The 23691-nt window shown below is 66.2% G+C and overlaps 2 protein-coding genes across 3 annotated transcripts; one reads left to right on the plus strand and one right to left on the minus strand.

Annotated features, from left to right (window-relative positions):
* Positions 1-463: 463 nt before the first annotated feature.
* Positions 464-9808, minus strand: HNRNPL (heterogeneous nuclear ribonucleoprotein L). Of its 2 annotated transcripts, none has more exons than XM_062598294.1 (13): positions 9575-9808; positions 8289-8407; positions 7934-8171; positions 7397-7482; positions 6848-6944; positions 6187-6259; positions 2647-2718; positions 2274-2554; positions 1795-1916; positions 1511-1712; positions 1375-1432; positions 1110-1205; positions 464-794 (listed from the first exon to the last, which is right to left on the minus strand). In XM_062598294.1, the coding sequence occupies exons 1-13, from the start codon at positions 9806-9808 to the stop codon at positions 736-738; spliced, it is 1737 nt and encodes a 578-aa protein (XP_062454278.1). In that variant the 3' UTR covers positions 464-735. The 2 variants fall into 2 exon arrangements, with proteins under 2 accessions (XP_062454278.1, XP_062454279.1); XM_062598295.1 differs by having other exon boundaries at positions 1110-1238; positions 9575-9712.
* A 2527-nt stretch (positions 9809-12335) lies between these two features.
* LOC134152712 (RNA-binding protein Nova-2-like) lies at positions 12336-23271 on the plus strand. Its single transcript, XM_062598297.1, is given in 12 exon segments — positions 12336-12486; positions 15247-15315; positions 15318-15388; position 16345; positions 19107-19190; positions 19193-19273; positions 20667-20728; positions 20730-20925; positions 20928-21065; positions 21068-21155; positions 21157-21257; positions 21260-23271. Coding segments are annotated over 12 exon segments (1404 nt in total). The 5' UTR covers positions 12336-12401; the 3' UTR covers positions 21688-23271.
* The last annotated feature ends 420 nt before the right edge of the window (positions 23272-23691 follow it).

Below are 23691 nucleotides of genomic sequence, written 5' to 3' on the forward strand. Positions count from 1 at the left end.
CCAAGATGGCGGCGAGATACCTCCCGCTTCCGCTCCCTACCGAGGCGGAAGTAGTCTCGTAAAGAGGCGGAAGTTGATTTCCTCCCCCACCGAGGCGGAAGCGGCTGCCTTACCGAGGCGGAAGCGGCTCCCTTACCGAGGCACAGGGGGCGGCCATGTGGGAGGCCCCAAACCCTCCGCTGTCTCTCCACCCCCCCCCGGTCCTGGCGCCCCCCCCGGGCTGCTGCTTAACAAGGAAACCCCCTCCCCAGCCTTTCCACCCTGAAACCCTCAAACCCACCCCAGAACCTCCACGCCGAAGGGCCTGACACCTCGTGAAGCAGCCCCACGGCACGCCAAGCCGTTGTCCCAGCTTTTAACCCCAAAATAACGAAGCGTGGCGAGACGCAGCTGCTTTTCGGGATCCCCCCCCCCCCAACACACACACACACACCCCTCCGCTGCGAGCACCAGGCGTGCAGCCTTTCGTTTTCCAAACTGTTTTATTGAAAGGTGCCGACAGCACAGGCAGCACAAAGGAACGGGAAACAAATCACATGTACAATCATTTTTCTTTTTAAAAATCGAAGGTTATCCGGGAGCCGCCTCGGCCTCTCCCCGCGCCTCCGCTAAGGGGCAGCCTCTACTAAACTCGAGCATTTTTTTAAAAAAAAAAAAAAAGGAATACAGGGAGGGCGGCGCAGCCCAGCGGAGCGCGGGAGGGCCCCGGCGCCGGCGGGCCGGCTCGGGCGCCCCTTACGAGGCGTGCTGAGCGGTGGAGAAGCAGAGTTTCAGCGTGTACGGGTACGGCCCATCTAGGGGAAAACACACGCGGGGGGACGTTAGCACAGCGGCGGCGCGGGGTTTGGGGGCCTTACGAGGTTTTTTTTTTTTTTTTTTAGGTCCGCTCCTCTCCGAAGGGGCGGATTTAGAGCTGTCGCTCGAGGTCATTTTTAACCCACGGCTGAGAAACCCAGCGGGAGCAGGGGCACCGATGCTTCCCGACGGCGCACCGCGTCCCAGCGCCGCCGGGAAACCACGTCAGTGGTTTCCTCCGGTAAAACTGGCACCGCCTCGTCCCCTCCCCACCCCGGGGACGCGGAGGTTCCCTCTCCTCCCGGTTCACTTACTCGGGTTCTTCATCTGGTAGTGGTTGAGGAAGCCGAGCGTCTCCAGCGCGTCACTCTTGGACTCCCACTCGAGCAAGCCGGAGGAGCTGCGCTCGCCTGCGGAGGCGTGAGCCTTCCTCAGCCCGACGGCTGCCAGCGGCGTTGCCGCCCTGCCCTCCCGCTCGCGCCCCCGGCCCCGGGGCAGGGAGCAGCGGGGGGCACGCGCACGGCCCCGTCGCCTTTGCGGCACCTCTCGCGAGGCGGCTCCCTGCCCAAAGCTACTTACTTTTGCCCGAAAACACCTTGACCGAGGACGGCCGCTTCACGCCCAGCTCGTCGCAGATCTAGGAGAGATTTGGGTTGGGGGAAGGAGGGCGACTCGTTCGGCCGCAACGGCCCCGGGCCCGAGGCGCAGCGCCTACCTCGTAGAAGTTGTCTTCCGTCACTTCCAGGGGAGCGTTGAAGAAGTGGAGCACGTTGCTGGGGTGCTGGATCCTGTTCTTGGCCGCCTGCTCGGGGGTGGAGAAGCGGTTGTTGCGGGAGCCGCTGAAGTCCTTGTAGCTACAGGAACCGTCCTCCAGCCCGTACGACTGTCCGGGCATGATGGCCTGCTGCTTGGACACGCTGCGGGGGAGAGGCGCGGCGGCTCACCACGGCGCTTCCCGGCGAGGCCCGGCCCTCCCGGGGGGCCGCCGCGCCGACCTACCAGACGTTAAGCTTCTGCCCGAACATGAAGTTGTTGTTGAGGTGGGTGATGGCCCGGTCCACGGCGTAGCCGTCCGCCATCTCCACCATGGCTGCTCCCGGCTTGCTCTTCATGAACTTCACCTGGAAGCGAAGCACCGCGGTCAAGCGCGGAGACAGCTGGGCATCCGGGTCCTTTCAGCTACCTCCTGCGCTGGGGAAAAGCTGGGCCCGACCTCCTCCCTCCCAAACCAAGGTCCTTCCCGCCTCCCAGACCAAGACCTTTCTCGACCCGGCACAAGGTCTCGAGAGCGATGTTCCCTCAGGGCCGCCGAAGCGACCGTTTGCAGGAGGACGACCGTCTCGAGAGCTGCCTGCCGCCTCCGCGGACCTGGCAGCGCGGCCTCTGCCCCAAACACCCTCGGCGCCCATCGCTCAGACCCCTCGGAGGGATCACCTCAGCCCCCGGGGCTTCGGGAAGCCGCCGTGGTTTCCGCTTACCTTCTCCACGTTTCCGTAGAGGCAGAAAATGTTGAAGACCCGGTCGCAGTTCATCTTGGACTGGTCTAAGCCATACACCATGAGGACGGGGCTGTCGGCGTGGGGGCCGTAGTCCGGGGGCGGCGGCGGGGGAGGCGGGTGCCCGTACTGGGGGCCGTAGCGGCTGGGCCCCCGGCGGTGCCCCCCGACCGGAGGGCCCATGCGTCTCCCTTCGTAGTGCGGCGGCGGCGGGCCGTAGCCCTCGTCGTGGTAGTGCCCGTGGTATCCGCCGTGGGGTCCTCCTGCGGAAGCAGATGGGGGGGGAGGAAGAAGGTTGGAGACACCCCCCCACCACGTGCTACACCTCGCCCGCTCAGCCCCGGCAGGGCCCTACCGTACTCCGCGGGGTGGTCTCCGAGGAGCGGGGGCTGCCTCTGGCGCTTGTTGGGGTTGCCGCCCGGGTCGCCTGCAGGCAGAAGCACAGGTTACAACCGACGTCGGGGAGGAGAACGCACCCAAGGCTTCGCGCCAGGTTCCCCTGGGCGCGCCGGGCTCCTCCGAGGCCTTAACGCTTAAACCATGACCTGCGGCGAGGCGCCGGGGATTCCCGAGCTACCCGAGAGCGGAGGCACCACGCACAAGCGTCACCGTGAGGCCAATCGGGCCGGTTCCCGGCCCGCTCTTCGGCCGCAAAATCCCTGCCGGGCTGCCGGGGAGGGAGGGAGGGAGGGAGGCCGCCCCGCGCTCCCGCGGGGCATCCTCGGATCTCCCCCGTCCCCGGGGCCAGCCACACTCCCGGGACCCTCGTCTCCTCCGACCAGGGACCGGGACTCTCCCCCCTCTTCCCCCGAGGCCGGGGAAGCCCGGTCCAGAGCGAAACCGGAGCGGGCGGCGTCGCTCCGAGCTGCCGCCGCGGATCCGATCGCTCGGTCCGACCCTCCCCACGTTCCCTCCCTCGCGCGGACGCGGCCCAGCGCCGCGGGAGGCGGCCGGAGCCCCAAGGAAAAGGGGCTGCCCACGCCGTCCCCCGCGGAGAGCCGGGCCCTTCTCCGAGCTGGCTACAAAGGAGGTTTGACAACAAGGCAAGGGGGGAAAAAAAGGGGGGGGGGGGAGAATTAAATAAATAAAGGAGTGCCCCACTCCGTGCCCCCAGCCTCCGAGACGCTGCTAAGTTTCTAGATAGCAATAAAAAGAAGAAAATAAAAATACAGAAAACAAAATAAAAACAAGTGGCAAGACATCTCCCCGCTCTGACAAAAGGGAGAGGGAGTGAGACTGATACAGGCACGGCAGCAAAGCAACAGCAGTAATAGGTTAAAACGAGCCATCACGTACAAGGCATAACACGTTCATGTCACCGTACAATTGCTCTTTTCTTCCCTTTAAACGACCGTGTTTCGTACAGGTTTATTCCGAGTCATTACAAAGATTGAAAAGGGCTACTTACAGCGGGAGTACAAAGTACAATGTCCATTGTCATATAAAAATTCTGTATTTCTCTTACCATTGGACGCTTCAAGAGTGAGTTAGCACAGTTCTGAAAGATGGCGTCCCATCAAACATACACTGCGACCCTGCATCACATGGTTTCAGAGTCATAAATACAGGTCAAAGGCACAAAACCGCTACAATTTTTCTTTAAAAAAAAAAAAAAAAAAAAGTAAAATCTTTAAAAAGGTCTCACAGATGTTTTGTCCTCAGAAGATACCAAGACAGAGGACATAAAGGTGTGATAAATGAGAGTGTTCCTCCGTGTTTCACCTCCTGAATTTGTGTTGTGCTGTAACAAAATGGTGCTTCTGGCTCTGTGTAGTTCTTTCCAGTGTGCGTGTCTCCTCTGTAATGGAAATGTGTCTCGGCTCAAGTGGCCCCGAACGCGTGCGTGTGCCAGACTGCACACCCCAGGTACAGCCTCTTAGGGATCTGTGTGCCTTTGGGGTTTTGTTTGGTTTTTTTCTCCACTTGGCGCTGATATGGTGGCAGTTGAGGACTGCAGGAGAAAAAGTATAAGCAAAGGAACTGCCCTCCCAAACCAAACCGTGTTGAGAGCAATCCTATGTCTTGGAGGGCCTCAGATCTACTCCGTTCTCCGATAAGAGCGCTGCTGGGCTTGTTTTGAGGACCCTCGGGTCTGTGTTTTCTAGTTCTGTGTACATTCTTGGGTTCAGTTTGGTTTGGTTTTGGTAAGTAAAAGTAATGTCTGCTGTGGCATGCTGCGCCTCTTTCTCTCTCTCTCTCTGTGCTGTAGATAGTCCTTGGACCACGGTGTTGTGTTCTTGATGTAATGAGCTCAAGCTGCTGCTTGTTTCTGGATGCTGCGTGTTTTCTCCAGGAAGAGCTAGTAAGGTTTCTACACTGTGTGGTGTGAGGAATGTGCAGAGGCAGGTCACGGCCAATTCGGGACTTCCGCTGTAGTACGGTCCCCGGGGTTTATGTGCAATAACTGCTCAGAGCTGGGAAAGGCCACGTTACTGCACCCCCCGCCCCGACTCCCAGCCTCGTGTCAGGCAAGCCACGATGCATCTAAATCAATGCACAGCCCTGCAACTAGCCCCTGCAGCTCTGCACATCTTCTAGGTATGTGCCTTGGAGGAGAGATTTGTCTCTTGTTTTTGTTAAGTCATGTAATGCCATTGCTTGCTTCAGCACATTAACGGCTTTTCATCTTTTAAAAGCAGGGGTGTCCACGAGACGGCGCCTGCGGAGCGGCCCGGCAGCGACCGCTCGGCAGCGCCTGACACGCTGCCCCAGAGAGCCGGAGCTCCCGGCTCGCGGGGGATCAGCGGCGGCCTCTGGAAGCGAGTGCAGCGTGGCAGAGGACAGGCCGGCTCCCCGCTTCGGGAACGCGACAGATTCCTCGGCGGGACCCCAGCGAGCTCCTCCCCGCCGCCCCCAATCCCCCGTTTTGAGCGCCGGAGCCGCCGTCCGACCCGTGGGGCCAAATCGAGGCCTCTGTGAGCTGACACCCCGGCTTTAAAATATGAAGCGAGACAAGTGCTGCCAAGCAAATTGGTACCGTTCCTTAGACGCGGCCAGCCCTGCCGACGGAGAAACGCTGCCCCAGCAGAGCTTGGCCGCTACAGCACTCCTCCGGCTCCGCGCCCCCAAGTTTCGAGGCCCGAAGCGCGAGCTCTGGCTAACCCCGCGCAGCCCGGCACCGCGGGCCGCGGCTTCCACGGAAGCCCCGTGTTAGCGGTCGCACCCAGCCTCTGGGCTGCTAACTCTCCGCACCCAGTTTGGGAGAGGAAGACATCCAGTCTCGGGAAATCTCATGGGCAGGAGCACAGCGGGGCTCTTTTTTTGGGGGGGGGGGGGGAGGTGGGCAACTTTTTTTTTCCCCTTTTGAACTTAAGGGAACCGGCGTTTCCCTTGTGGTTTTACACGCACGCGTGTTCGTAAGCCCGGTGCCTCCCCCTGCCAGCCCAGGGTCGTTTCCAACTCGCCCTTCAGCTGTAGCAGCTCAAGGAAGGCGACACAGCCAAGAGCCCCGTTTTGGTAAACCAGCTCCAGTTCTGCAGGTGAGGCAAGCAAAGAGCCGGCAGCAGGGCAGGCTGTCCGGCTCCCACACAAGAAACCAATGGCACTTTCCCCCCAAACCACTAACCACTAGAGACTCCTTAATAAAATAAATAATAATAATAAAAAAAAACACTTGTGCAGAGATTTCCTTCGTTTCAAGCTCCTGACTGATGCCTCCCCGACAGTAAATGCGCGGTACAAGCCATCAAGAGAAATCCCTAGCAAATCACCACTCAGTTTTCACATTAACTTTCCCCACCTCAACTGTCGCCCCGCCGTGCACCAGCCTACACCAGCTCTGACTGAAGGTAACGGCAGGCTAATGGCATTACATAACGTGGATCGCTATATGAGGTGCTCTAGTCAACTGGCAGCAGCTTTGTGTGTAGTTACAAAGCAGTTCATCGGAGATTACCTTGTCCGCTGAGATTGGGGTTTGTGTAATCCCAGGTATCCTGGTCGTTCTTGAACACGTTCAGGCGCGTGGGCTGGAAGAAAAGACGCACACGCACGCGGTCAGCACGAGAACAGCTTCACCCCGCGAGAAAGCCAAGGGGTTTACTGCTCCGTTCGGCCTTCCGCGGTCTCAGAGGATCCCTCAACAAACCGCCAGCCTCCGGGCAAACAGTTCCTTGCAGGAAGCAGCAGTCACAGAGGCGGCGCGAGCCTGCGTAAACGATCCGACTCTCCCCAAACCCTCACCCAAGCCCTCACAGAAGGGATTCCAGCTCTCTCTCTGGCTTCACAAGGCAAGGCTGTGCCCAACAGCGGCGCAAAAATAAAACTGAGTGAAAAATGAGCTTTTCAATCAATTGTTCAGGTTTTTCAGCCAGTGATGACTGTGTAACTGTGCTCAACTACCTCACCAAGAAAGCAGGGATTATCTCCGTTCCGCTCCAGGCTGCTGTTGGCCAAGTGATAGGAAAGCATCTCCTTTTTTAAAATTAACGCTTTTAAAAAAAAGGTCTAACGAGGTCTAATTACACTGCTCCAATTACCTGCGATACCTGGACTCGTCCGAGGCCCGCGTGCGACACGGGCACCGCGTCCCTACCCGAGCTCGCGGGGACGCTTACCTTGGCGTATTCGATCTTCAGAGTGCAACACCCGGAGTAAATGTCAGCCCCGTTGAGGGACGCCTTGGCTCGCTGCGCGCTCTGCACGGAGTCGAACGTTCGTAGCGTTAAGGAAGTTTAGGGAACGAGGCATTTTCCACGCGGGTTTCTCCGTCCGGGAGCAGCAGGATCACCTCGACCACGCCACGCGGACAGGAGGGGTTTGCCACGGCCACCAGCTCAGCGTCGCGATCGGAAGCGCTGCGCAAGCGACGGCTTCGCCCGTCCCGCGAGTCGTTCCCAGAGCGGCACGGATGCCGCAGCGTCGGACCCAGGGAGAAGGGGCGATTCGGGACTCCCTCGACAAGGGGCGAGTGCAACTCCCACCCGCAGCTCCCTCCCCACCAGGGACATCACCCCGAGCGGGACACGCTGGAGACAGGGTCCCGCTACCGCAGCCAACGTGCCCCAACACCGGTCAGGTCTGACAGACGGGCTCAGACACGGAGTCGCACAACACCAACGAACAACCGAGGAGCCCCGAGAGCCCCCCGGGGCACGGAAGGATATTCCACCATGGCCTGGACTCCGTTTTTTCTGAAGATAACGATCCTCTGCACAGGGCCGCAGGGGTTGCAGATGGTATAGAGCACATCCTGCGGGACAGTGGAGAGGCATGAGGAATCCGGCCGACTCACACCGCGGCAGCCAGGCCCGCTGGCTCAACAGCCGTCCACGGGAGACTGCGGCTGTGTCTGCTGCAGCGCTACAGCCGGATTTCACCACCCCACGCACCACACAAGGCACAAGCCACCCGCAAAGCAACAGGTCCTAAGACTAGGAGGGAAGATCCCCTGCCTGGCTGCGCAAACACCATTTCGGAAACGGGAGGAGCAGAGCCGAGACCACCAGCAGGCCCGGAGGAGATTCAGTCGCAGTTAAGACCCCGCCAGGAGCCCACCCCTCAAACAGCCCCGCGTTAAAACACTCCGTTATTGGGACAAGCTGTTCTCATCTACACCGCGACGCCAACAGCCGCCTGCCCCCTTTTACGCTGCTCTTGTCCCTACAGCGCCCAGCGAACCCTGTCCTGGATGCTTCACCCACCGTCGTGATCGAGTAAATTGGGTTGAGGATGGTGAAGAGCAGAACGTTGTTGACGCCCCTGGAGTCATCCGTGTCCCCAGGACGGGATATTTTCTGGCTAGTGGAGTAGTTAACGAAAGCAGGGTGACCGGCAATGTAGATCTGGTTGTCCGCTGCGTAGTTCACAGCGTTGCAGGCGCCAAGAATATCCTCAAACTCCACCAAGGCCTGTCTCTTCTTGGGCATCACCACCACATAACTAGGGCAGGGAAGCGGCTCGGTCAGAGCAACACGCCAGCGACCGCTCCGGCGGTAACCGCCACGGGCACCGAAACGCAGAGCCGGGCTTTTCCGCTCGCTCAACACGACACCTCACCTGATAGGACCAAATTCCTGAAGAGCCTCCACGAGATCGGCCTCCACGACGCCATCGATCAGCCCCCGGATGTGAACCACCGGGGAAGCGGGCGTCTTGTGGGGATCGTCGTAGTTCTCCTGGCGGGCGAGAAGGGTTTGTTTCAATACGGCATCTGCACCACTGGCAAAAGCCGCTGAGATCTCTTTATTCGCCCAAAGTTATGCATGTCTGTGGCACAGCCGAGAAAAAGTCCCTCTGAAGAAGGGCTTGGTCACCGCTGCAGGAATCTCAATGGATCCTGCCCTCACACGTGCCCCCCAAAAAAACCCTGAATGTCTCTGTCACCACAGACAAGACGATGAATTTGAACCTCTCGGATCCTGCCTGGGCAGGCAGCCCAGCACCTTTCCAACCCCAGCACTTCACAGACACACTTCTGCCCCTCAGGGCCCAGCTTTGCCCCCTGAAACTCCCTCCCCCCCCAGTCCCCAAGGGTGCTGAGCCCCCCCCCCCCCACAACCTGACCAAGCCTTTCCAACCCCAAAGAACAAACACTGTGGTCCCCCCCACCCACCCGAGGACCCTGAGACCCTCCGAGGGCTTGGTCTATCCAGTGTCCCTTGTCCATGCTCTGACATCCCTCAAAGTCCCATCTCGTTCCCCCTCTCCAGGTCTCCTCCTGCCTTCCCGTTTGCCCCTCACCCTGCCCCCCCCATTCTTACCCTTCTGAAGACCTCCCTTACCTGCCCCCATCCTGCCCCCTGGATTTACCCGCTCAGGCTCGTTCTTACCCACCTCATCCTGCCTCCTGCTTTTACCTCCCTTAGGCCCTATCCTGCCTCCCGTTTTACTCCCTTATACAGGCCCTTCCTTACCTCCTCCCAGGCCCCATCCTGCCCCCCCAACTCTTACCCCTCTCAGGCCCCATCCTGCCCCCCTCTACTCTTACCCCTCTCAGGCCCCATCCTGTCCCTTACTCTTACCCCTCTCAGGCCTGACTCTGCCCCCCCTCAGGCCCCTTCTTACCCCCTCAGGCCCCATCCTGCCCCTCGCCACTCTTACCCCCCTCAGGCCCCATCCTGCCCCCCACTTTTACCCCCCTCAGGCCCCATCCTGCCCCCATCCTCACCCCCCCAGGCCCTTTCTTACCCCTCTCAGGCCTGTCCTGCCCTCATTTTACCCCCCATCGAGGCCCTGCCCCCCCCCCACATGGCCCAGCCCTGCCCCCCCCCTCCAGGCCCCACCACAACGGTCCCCTCAGGCCCCGGCCTCGCCACCCCCACGCTGCCCCCGACCGCGCTCACCGCTCCGGCGGCGCCGGGCCCGCCGCCAGCCCCCCCCGGCCCGCCGGGCCCGTGCGGCGGCGGCTCCGCGTTCTCCGTCTTCTGGCGCTTGGGAGCGCGGCCGCCCTCGCCGCCCCCGCCGTAGTAACGGCCCGAGCCGCCCCCACCGCCGCCGCCCGCCGCCATCTTCCCCATCTCCCCCCCGCGGCCGCTGCCCTCCGCGCTCTGCGGGCCCCGCCACCGCCGCCGCGACATGGCGCCTCACTCCGCCGCGCCGCCCCCGACACGCCCCTATTGGGCCGGCCCCCCGCCACTCACGCGTCGCGCCCAGCTCATTGGCTCCGAGCACTGCCCCTCCGCCGCAGGCCCCGCCCTCCGCCGCCATTGGGCCCGCGGCTCCGCGGACTCCGCGCCCATTCGCCCGTGCTCCTGGCTGTCAACGGCGCCGCCGCCTTTCATTGGCCGCAGCCGGCACCTCTCCGCCCGCCCACCGAGCTGTTTGGCTAGAGCGGATGTCCGTCCAGACGGCGCCCCGCCCATCTTCATGGCCCTGCACCGAGACTCCGCCTTCTTCTACCGACTCGCCGTGGCTCCCAGAAGGCCGTTCGGCGGCATCGCGGAATGCTATTGGTCAGGGGAACGCCGATCAACCCTCAACGCTGACTCTCATTGGCTCCTACTCCTGCCTGCCCCGCCTTCTACAGGCTCTCCCGCCGGCAAACCCTGGCGCCCAGCAACGGAAAACCGCATTGGCTAATCCTCCCGCCTATCAACCGCTGCACCCGCGTGCTCTGATTGGTCGCAGCCCTCAGCGCTCGTTTCTGATTGGCCCGAGCCTGTGGGCGCGGAGGGGGGGGGGGGGCACGCCTCGCGGGTGCGATGAGCTTGTGCGGCCTCAGCCGGTGTTTAACGGCGCTGAGGCCGGTTGGGGGGGGGGGAGAGGCAGGGCCCACCCCCCACCCCGGAGGGGGAACCCAAAGGGATGGAGGGGGCAGAGGGAGGAGCGGAGGGGGGAGACGGAGGGATGGGGGAAAGGTGAAAGGACAGAGGGACGGGTGGGGGGATGGCGGGAGGCAGAGAGGCGTTGGGGCTGGGGGAGGGAGGGGCGCTTAGGTGGAGGGGGAGCTGGGGAGGGGGCAAGGAGGGAGGAGGGAGGAAGGGTGGAGGGAGAAGGAGAGGAGGGAGGGGGTGGAGAGGGGGAGGAGGAGGGAGGGAGGGGGATGGAGGGAGGGAGGAGGCAGATGGAGGGAGGGAGGAGAGAAGGGAGGGAGAAAGGAGGGAGGGAGGGAGGAGGATGGAGAGAGGAAGGAGAGCAAGGAGGGGGTGGAGAGGAGGAGGATGGAGAGAGGGAGGAGGGAGGGAGGGAGGAGGATGGAGGGAGGGAGGGGAGGAGGGAGGGGGTGGAGAGGGGGAGGGGGAGGGAGGGAGGGAGGAGGATGGAGGGAGGAGGAGAGAAGGGAGGGAGAAAGGAGGGAGGAGGATGGAGAGAGGAAGGAGAGCAGGGAGAGGGTGGAGAGGAGGAGGATGGAGAGAGGGAGGAGGAGGGAGGGAGGGAGGGAGCTGAGGGGGGAGGAGGGAGGGAGGGGGATGGAGGGAGGGAGAAGGATGGAGAGAGGGAGGATGAACAGAGAGAGAGGGATGGAGGGAGAGGGGAGGGAGGGAGGAGAAGAGGAGAGGGGAGGGCCAGACGGAAGCCGAGCGGATGAATGGAGGGAGGGATGGACAGACGGAGAGGACGGCGGAGAGGGAGGGTCCCAGCTCGAGGGACCCAGGCGTCCGGGGCGCAGCTGGGCGGGCAAACAAAGGCCGTGGGGGGGAGGGGAGGTTGGGCAGGGGGCCCAGGCGTCCGGGCTCCCTCCTCTCACCGTTAGACCCTCCTCGCCCTCCCCCCAGAGGCCGCAGCCAGGAAGCGGCTCCAAGGCCGGAGCTTCCTGCCTTCCTGCCCCCCCCCCCCCCCGGCTCCGGGAGCGCCCTGCCCGGAGGATCCCGGCGGATCCCCGCCCCGTCCCGGGCGATCCCTGCGCCTCCGGACATCTCTGCCGCCCCCGGCTCCGTCCCGGCTCCGTCCTCGGCCGGGATCCCTGCGCCTCCGTGGCGGATCCCGGGATCCCCCCTCCCCTGGGTGGATCCCTCTCCTGAGCCCTGGGGGATCCAGCAGGCTCCCGCCCCACCCCCGGCAGCACGACCAAGCCCCGCCCACTGCCCCGCCCACGTTTCGGGCCCCGCCCCCCCCCCACGGCAGCAGGTGGCTCTGTGCAGCGCAGCGGCCCCGCCCCAACAGGCCCCGCCCCCCCCAGGGCTCAGGCCACGCCCCCTGCCCCCACCAGGCCACGCCCCCAGCAATAGCTGGCCAGTGGCAGCTCAGCGCCTCCTGGTGGCCCCGCCCCCAGGCCCCGCCCCCCCAAGCCATGACAGGTAACTCAGTGCAGCCTCCAGGCCCCTCCCCTCTGAGCCTTGGCCACGCCCCTTCCCCCATCAGGCCCACCCCCGAGGCACTGGCAGGCAGGTGGGGGCATCTTTATGCCCCGCCCTCAGGCCCCGCCCCCGGCGATGGCAGGTGGCTCGGTGCATCGCTGGCCCCGCCCCCCTGACCCCGCCCCATCAGGCCCCGCCCCCCCCAAAGCTGGCAGGCAGCTCGGCGCATCCCTGGCCCCGCCCCATCAGGCCCCGCCCCCCCAAAGCTGGCAGGCAGCTCGGAGCATCCCCGGCCCCGCCCCCCGGCCCCGCCCCATCAGGCCCCGCCCCCCCGCTCCCCCCGCCCCCCCCCCCCCCGGCGATGGCAGGCGGCTCGGTGCAGCACAACGGCCCCTTCCCGGCGCCGCCGCCGCCGCCGCCGCCGCCGCCGCACATGGACCCCGACCCGCCCGACTCCCGCAAGCGGCCGCTCGAGACCCCCCCCGAGGCCTCCAGCACCAAGCGCTCCAACACCGGCGGTGAGCGACCCCCCCCCCTCCCCGGTACCGACTGGCCCGGTCCCCCCCGCATCCCTCTCCCCAGCCCTGCTGCATCCCCGGTACCGGCCCCGCTCCCCCCGGCATCGCCGGTACCGGCCCCGATGCCCCCCGCATCCCCGGTACCGGCCCCGCTCCCTCCCCGCATCCCTGGTACCGGAGCCGGTGCCCCCCCGCATCCCCGGTACTGGCCCCGCTCCCTCCCGCATCCCTGGTACCGGAGCCGGTCCCTCCCCCCCGCATCTGTCTCCCCAGCCCCGCTGCATCCCCGGTACCGGCCCCCGGTGCCCCCTGCAACCCTGGTACCGGCCCCGCTCCCTCCCGCATCCCTGGTACCGGAGCCGGTCCCCCCCCTCCCATCCCTCTCCCCAGCCCCGGTGCATCCCCGGTACCAACCCCGGACCCCCCCCCCACATCCCCGGTACCGGCCCCAGTCCCTCCCGCATCCCCGGTACCAGCCCCGGACCCCCCCCCCACATCCCCGGTACCGGCCCCGGTCCCTCCCGCATCCCCGGTACCAGCCCCGGACCCCCCCCCCACATCCCCGTACCGGCCCCAGTCCCTCCCGCATCCCCGGTACCAGCCCCGGACCCCCCCCCCCCACATCCCCGGTACCGGCCCGGTCCCTCCCGCATCCCTGGTACCAGCCCCGGACCCCCCCCCCGCATCCCCGGTACCGGCCCCGGTCCCTCCCGCATCCCCGGTACCAGCCCCGGACCCCCCCCCCGCATCCCCGGTACCGGCCCCGGTCCCTCCCGCATCCCCGGTACCAGCCCCGGACCCCCCCCCCACATCCCCGGTACCGGCCCCAGTCCCTCCCGCATCCCCGGTACCAGCCCCGGACCCCCCCCCCCCACATCCCCGGTACCGGCCCCGGTCCCTCCCGCATCCCTGGTACCAGCCCCGGACCCCCCCCCCCGCATCCCCGGTACCGGCCCCGGTCCCTCCCGCATCCCCGGTACCAGCCCCGGACCCCCCCCCCCACATCCCCGGTACCGGCCCCGGTCCCTCCCGCATCCCCGGTACCAGCCCCGGACCCCCCCCCCCCGCATCCCCGGTACCAGCCCCGGACCCTCCCGCATCCCCGGTACCAGCCCCGGACCCCCCCCCGCATCCCCGGTACCAGCCCCGGACCCTCCCCCCCGCATCCCCGGTACCGGCCCCGGTCCCTCCCGCAACCCCGGTACCAGCCCCGGACCCCCCCCCTCGCATCCCCGGTACCAGCCCGGTCCCTCCCGCATCCCCGGTACCAGCCCCCGACCCCCCCCCGCATCCCCGGTACCGGCCCCGGTCCCTCCCGCAACCCCGGTACCAGCCCCGGACCCCCCCCCGCATCCCCGACCCGGCCCCACCCTGCTCCATCCTCTACCCGGTACCGGCCCTGCCGTGACCCCCCCCCCGCCCCAGTCCGATCCTCCTACCGGCCCCGCTGCCATCCCCAGGCCCCCCCCAGCCCCACCCGGCCCGGCCCGGCCCCCCCATTCCCAGTCCCAGATCCCCCCATCCCAGTACCCCCCCCCATTCCCTGTTCCCTGACCTTGTTCCCTCCCCGCCTGGTTCCCGGGGGGGGGGGAAGGACGAGGAGGGGAGACACCGGGGGGCACCGGGAGCCCGGTAGTGGCGGGGGGGGGGGGAAGGGCCAGGCCGCCCCCCCCGCCGTGTCCCTCCTGGTGTCCCCAATGTCCCCCCCCCCCCCCACGGTGTCCCTGGGGATCCCCAATGCTTCCCATGTCCCCCCCACGATGTCCCCAGTGTCCCCCATGTCCCCCTCCCCTTGTGTCCCCCCGTCCCCGCAATGTCCCTTTGTGCCCCCCGTGTCCCCATACCCTTGTTGTCCTCTATGTCCCCCCATGGCCCCCGTGTCCCCCATGGCCCCCCACCCCCTCCCCACTGGGGCCCAACCGAGGGACGTGGCGGGGGGGGGCATTGGGGACACAAGGGGGACACGGTGTGGGGGGGGGACGAGGCCAGTGGGGGGGGCAGCTATCCCACAATCCTCCGGGAGCGTGATGCTGAGGGAAATTCCCATCAGCCTTTGCAGCAGCATCCGAGGGGGGGGGGCGTCTCCCATCCCAGGATGGGGGGGGGAATTTCCCACAATGCATCGCAGCCAGGTGGGGTCCTTGGATTGGGGGGATCCCTGGATTGGGGGGTCCCTTGTTGAGGTCTAGTGGAGCTCCCTGGTTTTGGGGGTCCCTGGGGGGGGATCTGAGGGGGCCCTGGGTGGGGGGGGACTTTAGCTGGGGTCTGGGGGGGTCCTGGACCGAGGGGGTCCCTGGATTAGGGGATCTGGGAGGGTCCTAGGGGTCACTGCGGATCCCCAATGGGGTCCTGGATTTGGGGGGACTACAGGGGTGCTGGGGGGGTCCCTAGGGGGGGTCCTGGCTTGGGGGGTCCTGGGGTGTCCCTGGGGATCCCCAGTGTTGTCCCTGGATTTGGGGGGGGGCTATGAGGGCTGCAGGGGAGGTACCTGGGGGGTCCTGGATTGGGGGATCCCAGGGGGTCCCCTGAGGGTCCTGGGGGGGGTCACTGGATTGGGGAGGGTCCAAGGGGGATGGGGGGCGATCCTTAACCTGGGTGTGTTTGGGGGCAGAGGGCTGGATCGGGTGGGGAGATCCCAGAGGGTCCGCAGGGACCTGAGATCCATCCGCCCGGCTCTGCAACGGCGGGAGGGGCCGGCGGGGCCCGGACGCCGGGGCCCCCCGGACGCCGGGGCCCCGCGGCTGACAGGCTGCGCCCCAGAGGAGGGCGAGTACTTCCTCAAGGTGCTCATCCCCAGCTCGGCCGCCGGCTCCATCATCGGCCGCGGCGGCAGACCATCGTCCAGCTCCAGAAGGAGACCGGCGCCACCATCAAGCTCTCCAAGTCCAAGGACTTCTACCCGGTGCGGCCCGGCGCCCTACGGCGGCTATAGGGGATGGGGAGGGGGATTGGGGGGGGCGGCGGCCGCTGAGATCCGGGGGGGGGGAGGGGGGGGTCGGTGGGGATGGATGGGGGCTTTGGGGGCTGGGGAGGCCGTAAGGTCTACGGGGGCCATGGAGATCTATGGGGGCTACAGAGGCTCTAGGGGGGCTATGGGGATCGAGGGGGGGGCTATGGGATCTAGCGGGACTACAGAGGCTCTAGGGGGGCTATAGGGATCTAAGGGGGCTCTGAGGATCTAGGGGGGCTATGGGATCTAGGGGGCTACAGAGGCTACAGGCTCTATGGGGGACTATGGGGATCTAGGGGGGCTATGAGGATCTAGGTGAGCTATGGGATCTAGGGGGGCTATGAGGCTCTATGGGGGCTATGGGGATCTAAGGGGGCTATGAGATCTATAGGGGCTACAGAGGCTATAGGCTCTAGGGGGCTATGGGGATCTAGGGGGGGCTATGGGGATCTAAGGGGGCTATGAGATCTATAGGGGCTACAGAGGCTATAGGTTCTAGGGGGCTATGGGGATCTAGGGGGGCTATGGGGATCTAAGGGGGCTATGAGATCTATAGGGGCTACAGAGGCTATAGGCTCTAGGGGGCTATGGGGATCTAGGGGGGCTATAGGGATCTAAGGGGGCTATGAGATCTATAGGCGCTACAGAGGCTATAGGCTCTAGGGGGCTATGGGGATCTAGGGGGGCTATGGGGATCTAAGGGGGCTACAGAGGCTATAGGCTCTAGGGGGCTATGGGATCTAGGGGGCTATGGGGATCTAAGGGGGCTACAGAGGCTATAGGCTCTACGGGGCTATGGAGATCTAGGAGGGCTACGTGATCTATGAAGCTCTAGGGACTATAGGCTCTTCAGGGGCTACGGAGACCTATGGGATCTATGGGGGCTACAGAGGCTATAGGCACTATAGGGTCTACGGAGATCTAGGGGGGCTATGGGATCCACGGGGATCTATGGAGACTGTGGGCTCTACAGGGGTGGAGGGAATGTATGGGGGCTGTGGGGATCTATAGCGACCTACGGGGGCCGGTGGGGCGGGCGGTGCCCCCCCCCCCAGGGACAGGGGAAGGGGGGGGAGGGAGGAGGGATGGGGAGATGGAGGGAGGGAAGGGGGGCAGCAAAGGGCCGCAGGGGCAATGGAGGGACATGGGGACATGGGGGGGGGTCTCCTCCCCCTCCCCCGCCAGCCCCCGGACGCCTGGGCCCCTCCCCCCCCCACACACACACACACCGGGGCCGTTTTTTGGGTCAAGCCGGGAGCTTAGTGGGGGGAGAAGGGGGAGCCCTAATCGGGGGGGGGGTGGGGGGTGGGGGAGCGGGGGGCTAAGCTGCTTACTGAGGCCCTGGCCAGGCCCGGACGCCTGGGCCCTCATTGGGGGGGGGGGGGGGGGACGGCCGGACGCCTGGGTCCCCGGGCAGCGCCGGAGGAAGCCGGAAGGCGGCAGGGCCGGGCCCGCCGGGAGGAAAAGGCCTTCAATGGCCGGAAGGGCCGCGGGCAGGGCGGCCCCGCGCACGCGCTCGTGCGAGGGCCGGCCGGGCCCCGGCGCTCGTGAGAGGGTCGCTAAACGTGTTGCGAAGGGCTGCGCGCTCGTGCAAAGGGCTGCGCGCTCGTGCAATGGGCTGCGTGCTCGTGCAAAGCCCAGTATGCTCGTGCAATGGGCTGCACGCTCGTGCAATGGGCTGCGCGCTCGTGCAAAGCCCAGTATGCTCGTGCAATGGGCTGCACGCTCGTGCAATGGGCTGCGCGCTCGTGCAAAGCCCAGTACGCTCGTGCAATGGGCTGCACGCTCGTGCAATGGGCTGCGTGCTCGTGCAAAGCCCAGTATGCTCGTGCAATGGGCTGCGCGCTCGTGCAATGGGCTGCGCGCTCGTGCAAAGCCCAGTACGCTCGTGCAATGGGCTGCGCGCTCATGCTATGGGCTGCACGCTCGTGCAAAGCCCAGTACACTCGTGCAAGGACCCAGGTCCACGTGCAATGGGCTGCACGCTCGTGCAATTGGCTGCGCACTCGTGCAAAGCCCAGTATGCTCGTGCAAGGACCCACGTCCACGTGCAATGGGCTGTGCGCTCATGCAAGGGCCCATGTGCGAGCACATGGTCCCCAGGTGCTTGTGCAAAGGTCAGTGTGCTTGTGCAATGAGCTGCATCCTTGTGCAACAATCTGTGCACTCATGCAAGGACCGATACATTTGTGCGAGGGCCTGTGTGCTGGTGCGGGGGCCTCGGAGCTCGTGCAAGGGCCTGGGCACTTGTGCAATGACCCAGGCACTCGTGCAAGAGCCCGTTTGCTCGTGTAATGACCTGTGCACTTGTGCAAGGGCCTGGGGCACTTGTGCAATGGCCCGTGCACTCGTGCAAGGGCTCGTTTGCTCGTGCAATGACCCGTGTGCTCGTGCAAGCAGCGTGCAAGCCCCGCGTGCCCCTGCGAGGGGACCCAGGGCCACGGTGTTGGGCGGGGGGGGGGGAGAGGCCGTCGCCGGGGTCGTTGCCATGGCGCCAGGCCGAGGCCTCCTCCGTTGCCGCGGGGACAAAGGGGACCGCGGTTGTCGCCACGGCGACAGGCCCAGGGGGCCGGTGCCATGGCAACAGGCCGGCAGCTGTCGCCAGGGTAACGGGGCGGGGCCGTCGTCAAGGGGCAGTGGGGGAGGGGGGGAAACTGAGGCAGGGGGGTAGGGCCGGGAGGGGCCTTGCACCGGGCACCTCTTGCACGAGCATCTCTTGCACAAGCACCTCTTGCACGAGCACCTCTTGCACGAGCATCTCGCACTAGAAGCCCTTGCACAAGGGTCCTCACATGGGCGCCCTTTGCACAGACACCCCCCCCCCCCGATGAGCGCCCTTTGCACGGCTGCCCTCGCACAAGCAGCCCTCACGCAGGCACGCCTGGCACGAGCACCTCTTGCACGAGCTGCCCTTGCACAGACACCTTTGCACGAGCCCCCCTCGCACGAGCGCCCTCGCTCACCTCCTGCCTTGCCCTGTGCCTCGCTCCCGCACTCCCCGTGCTGACACACTCGCCTCGCACACGTGCTTCCGGCCCTCCGTGCACAAGCGCTGCCATGTGCACCCCGCGCTCACGACTTTGCACGCTCAGCCGGCCTCACTCCTCTGCGGCTTGAGCCACTCGCAAAGGCGGCCCGGGCCCTTTACACGGGAGCGTTTTGCACGTGCACTCCCCTTGCACGTGCTCCCTTTTGCACATGCAGGCTCCTTGCACATGGCCCCTTTTGCACACGCAGACCCCCTTTGCACACGCACCCCCCTTGCACATGCTCAACTATGCATCCCCGCCCCTTTTGCATGTGCTCCCTTTTGCATCCTCGCCCCTCTTGCACACACAAACTCCTTGCACACGGCCCCTTTTGCACGCACTTCCTCTTGCACATGCTCAACTTTGCTCCCCCAGCCCCTTTTGCACGCCCCCACCCTTTACACGTGCTCCCTTTTGCACGCACAACCCCCTTGCACATGGCCCCTTTTGCGCATGCGACCCTTTTTGCACACTTCCCCCGCCTTGCACGTGCTCCTCGTGCACCTCAGGCCTTTTTGCACACACAGCCCCCCCCTCCCTGCGACACCTCTGCACGCGCCCCGCTTTGCACCCGCAGCCCCTCGCCCGTGGGCCCCCCCCCTAAGGCGCGGCGCCCGGGCCCTGAGCCCCTCCCGCCCCAGGCACCACGGAGCGCGTGTGCCTCGTGCAAGGCACGGCCGAGGCCCTCAATGCCGTGCACAGCTTCATCGCCGAGAAGGTGCGCGAGACGCGCAGGCTGCGGCCAAGCCCGAGGCCGCCGGCGCCCTCCAGCCGCAGACCACCATGAACCCCGACCGGGGCCAAGCAGGTGGGTGCGTGCCGGCCCCGCTCGCCTCGCACGGGGCCGTGCAATGCTCCAGCCCTCGCACGGGGCCGTGCACGGCGCCTCGCACGGGCCGTGCGTTGCTCCAGCCCTTGCACGGGGCCGTGCACGGCGCCTCGCACAGGGGCGTGCAATGCTCCAGCCCTCGCACGGGGCCGTGCACGGCGCCTCGCACGGGGCCGTGCAATGCTCCAGCCCTCGCACGGGGCCGTGCACAGCGCCTCGCACGGGGCCGTGCGTTGCTCCAGCCCTTGCACGGGGCCGTGCACGGGCGCCTCGCACAGGGCCGTGCAATGCTCCAGCCCTCGCACAGGGCCGTGCACAGCGCCTCGCACGGGGCCGTGCGGTGCTCCAGCCCTCGCACAGCTCCATTCCCAATCCCATTCCAGTCCCGGTCCTATTCCAGTTCCAGTGCCAGTCCCAGTCCCATTCTCAGTCCTGTTCCCATTCCCAGTCCTCCTCCTGGTGCCATTCCTGTCCCAGTTCCGTTCCTAGTCGTGGTCCCATTCCCAGTTTCATTCCCGGTCCTGGTCCTGATCCTGGTCCATTCCCGGTCCCAGTCCCATTCTCAGTCCTGTTCCCATTCCCAGTCCTGCTCCTGGTGCCATTCCTGTCCCAGTTGCATTCCTGGTCCCAGTCCCATTCCCAGTTCCATTCCTGATCCCGGTCCCATCCCGGTCCCAATGCCAGTCCCGGTCCCATTCTCAGCCTGTTCCCGTTCCCGGTACCGTCCCAGTCCCGTTCCCAGTCCCAGTCCGATCCCAGTCCCGGTCCCGGTCTGGTCCCGTTCCCAGTCCCAGTCCCGGTGCGGAGCCGCTGCCGCTGTCCGCGGTGCTGAACCGCCGCGCCGGGGCCGCGGGGAGCCGGCCCGACCCGGGCTCCAGCCCCACGGGGACCCCCAGCCCCACGGGGACCCCAACCCTGACCCTGCCCCACGGGAGCCCCAACCCAGCCCACGGGGACCCCCAGCCCCACGGGGACCCCAACCCTGACCCTGCCCCACGGGGCCCCAACCCAGCCCCACGGGGACCCCCAGCCCCACGGGGGACCCCAACCCTGACCCTGCCCCACGGGGGCCCCAACCCAGCCCCACGGGGACCCCCAGCCCCACGGGGACCCCAACCCTGACCCTGCCCCACGGGGGCCCCAAGCCAGCCCCACGGGGACCCTCAGCCCCACGGGGACCCCAACCTGACCCCTAGCCCGACAGCGACCCCCAGTCCCATGAGCACCTCCAACCCTCACCCCTAGCCCCTCAGAGCCACCCCCCAATTCACGAGGTCCCTCAAGCCCCCAGCCCTAGGAGGATCCCAACGCCAAACCCCCGCCCCCCCATGCCCCCCACCCCTCGCCCCACCTCCTGCCATCCCGCTAACAGGCGCCCACCCACAGGCGAAGCTCATCGTGCCCAACAGCACGGCGGGGCTCATCATCGGCAAGGGGGGGGGCCACGGTGAAGGCCATCATGGAGCAGTCGGGCGCCTGGGTGCAGCTGAGCCAGAAGCCCGAGGGCCTCAACCTGCAGGAGCGGGTGGTGACGGTGAGCGGCGAGCCGGCGCAGGTGCTCAAGGCCGTGCACACCATCGTGCACAAGATCCAGGAGGACCCACAGAGCAGCAGCTGCCTCAACATCAGCTACGCAACGTCACCGGCCCCGTGGCCAACTCCAACCCCACCGGCTCGCCCTACGCCAGCGCCACGGACGCCTTGCCGCCCACGGCCGCCGCCGCCGCCGCCGCCGCCGCCGCCGCCGCCTCGGGGCTGCTGGGGCCCGGCGGTTGGGCGGCGCGGGCGCCTTCGCCGGCGCCCTGCCCAGCTTCTCGGGCAGCGACCTGCTGGCCATCAGCGCCGCGCTGAACACCTTGGCGCTACGGCTACAACCCGGCGGCGTTGGGGCTGGGGCTCAACTCGGCCACGGCGTCGGGCGTGCTGGCGGCCGTGGCGGCCGGCGCCAACCCGGCGGCCGCCGCCGCGCCAACCTGCTGGCCTCCTACGCGAACGATGCCGCCGGCGCCTCGGCGCCCGCCTTCGCCCTGGGCTCGCTGGCCGCCGGCACCGCCAATGGCTACCTGGGCACGGCGGCACCTCTCGTAGCCGGCTCCTTCCTGGCCCCCGAGAAGCTGGTGGAGAGCACCAAGGAGCTGGTGGAGATCGCCGTGCCCGAGAACCTGGTGGGCGCCATCCTGGGCAAGGGGGGCAAGACGCTGGTGGAGTACCAGGAGCTCACAGGCGCCCGCATCCAGATCTCCAAGAAGGGCGAGTTCATCCCCGGCACCCGCAACCGCAAAGTGACCATCACGGGCCCGCCGGCCGCCACGCAGGCCGCCCAGTATCTCATCAGCCAGCGGGTCACCTACGAGCAGGGCGTGCGGGCCACCAACCCCCCCAAAGTGGGCTAAGGCCGGCCGCGACGGCGCCCGGGGTGCCGGCGGGCGCCGGGGCGGGGGGCTGGCGGGTGCTGGGGTGACGCAGGCGCCTGGGGGGGGATGCGATGGGTGCCGGGGTGGTGTGGCCCCATCACCTGGGGCGTCCCATGGGCAGGGTGGCATTGCCGAAGGACCTTTGGGTACTAATGGGCATGGCTCCGGCGCCTGGGGTGGCCAACGGGCATGGTGGCACCACCAAAGGACCCTCGGGTGTCTGAATTCATGGCTGTGGTGCTCCAGGGTGGCCAATGGGTGCTGGAGTGGCACTGCCTGGGCACCTAAGGTGGCCAAGAGGCATGGCCCCTCACCCAAGGTGGCCAACAGGCATGGTGGCACCACCAAAGGGCCCTTGGGTGCTAATAGGCATGGCTCCGGTGCCTGGGTGGCCAAGGGACCCTGAGGTGGTCTTGCTCCAGCATCCAGGGTGGCTGAGGGGCATGGCCCTCCCACCCAAGGTGTCCCATGGGCATGGTGGCACCACCAAAGGACCCTTGGGTGTCTGAAGGCATGGCTCTGGCACGTCAGGGTAGCTGATGGGTGCTGGGGTGGCCTTGCTCCAGCACCCAAAGTGGCCAAGGGGCATGGCCCTATCACCGGGGGTGTCTCAAGGACACGGTGGCACCTCCAAAGGACCTTTGGTGTCTGGAGGCATGGCTCTGGCACTCCAGGGTGGCTGATAGGTGCTGGGGTGGCCATTGCCTGGGCACCCAAGGAGGCTGAGGGGCAAGGCCCCGTCACCCAGGGTGGCCAACAGGCATGGTGACACCACCAAATGACCCTCGGGCACCCGAAAGCACAGCTCCGGTGCCCGGGGTGGCTGATGGGTGCTGGGGTGGCCTTGCTCCAGCACCCAAGGTGGCCGAGGGGGCATGGCCCCGTCACCCGGGGTGTCCCATGGGCATGGTGGCACCTCCAAGGACCTTTGGGTGTCTAAGGGCACGGCTCCGGTGCCTGAGGTGGCCGATGGGTGCTGGGGTGGCATTGCTGAGGACCTGGGGTAGCCGATGGGTGCCGGGGGGGGAGGGTATTACTGTTGGTGGGGGGGCGGGTCGCACCCCACTTGGGTGCCGAGCGGCACAGGAGACCCCTCCCCCAGCCTCACCCCTCCTCATCTATCCATTTTGCCCAATTGGAGGTTTTTAATAGGAAAACAAAATCCAAGGAAGATGACTTTTTCTGTGCCCCACCCCCAGTTTCCTCCCAGGGCCCCTAAAATGGGGGTCCCCCCACCTTAGGGCCCCCCAACCCTCCTATAATGGTAGCCCCCACACACACCCCAGAGACCCCCTATCATGGGGTCCGCCCATGACCCCCGATATTGGGGATCCCCCCAGGCTCTAAACAGGGGTCCCTGACCTCAAGGCCCCCCAGTATGGGGGCTCCCCCAGGCCCCTAATGGGGGTGTCCCTCCCACCCAGGACCCCCCCCATTCGAGACCCCCCCCCCACTCAAGCACCCCAATACGGGGGGGGTCCCACAACCTCGCCCCCCTCCCCCGGGAAGGGTGCCCACCTCGGTAGCACTTTGCAATGGGGGGGGGTCAGGAGACGGGGGAGGTTTGGGGGAGACCTGGGGGGTTTTGGGGTGCGGGGGGGGGGCAAATCGCCAATGTGAAGCATTTCCGCATGGAAGCAATAGTCAGGGCACAGCTTGCACTGGGAGGGGGGTCTCCCCCCCAAAAAACAGAGGGGCTTCAGGGGGGGCCCCCACTCTCGCTGCTGTAGTTTATCACGGGGGGGGCGGGGGGGGTTCTGGTGCCAAATTCTTCATTTGTGTCTTTTTTAGCCAGGATCGGGCTGGGGGTGGGGGGGAGGGCAGTTTAGGGGGAGGAGGGGGCACGGGGCAGTTTAGGGGGGAGGAGGGGGCACCCCTAAATCCTCCATCCCAAGGTGCGGCCCCTTTAAGGGCAGCGCCGGGTGGGGGGGGTATTGGAGGGGGAGGGCGGGCTCGGACGCCTGGGTCCCTTTTCTTTTTTTT

Source organism: Rhea pennata, chromosome 32 (assembly GCF_028389875.1).
Source record: "Rhea pennata isolate bPtePen1 chromosome 32, bPtePen1.pri, whole genome shotgun sequence".
Lineage (NCBI taxonomy): Eukaryota > Metazoa > Chordata > Aves > Rheiformes > Rheidae > Rhea > Rhea pennata.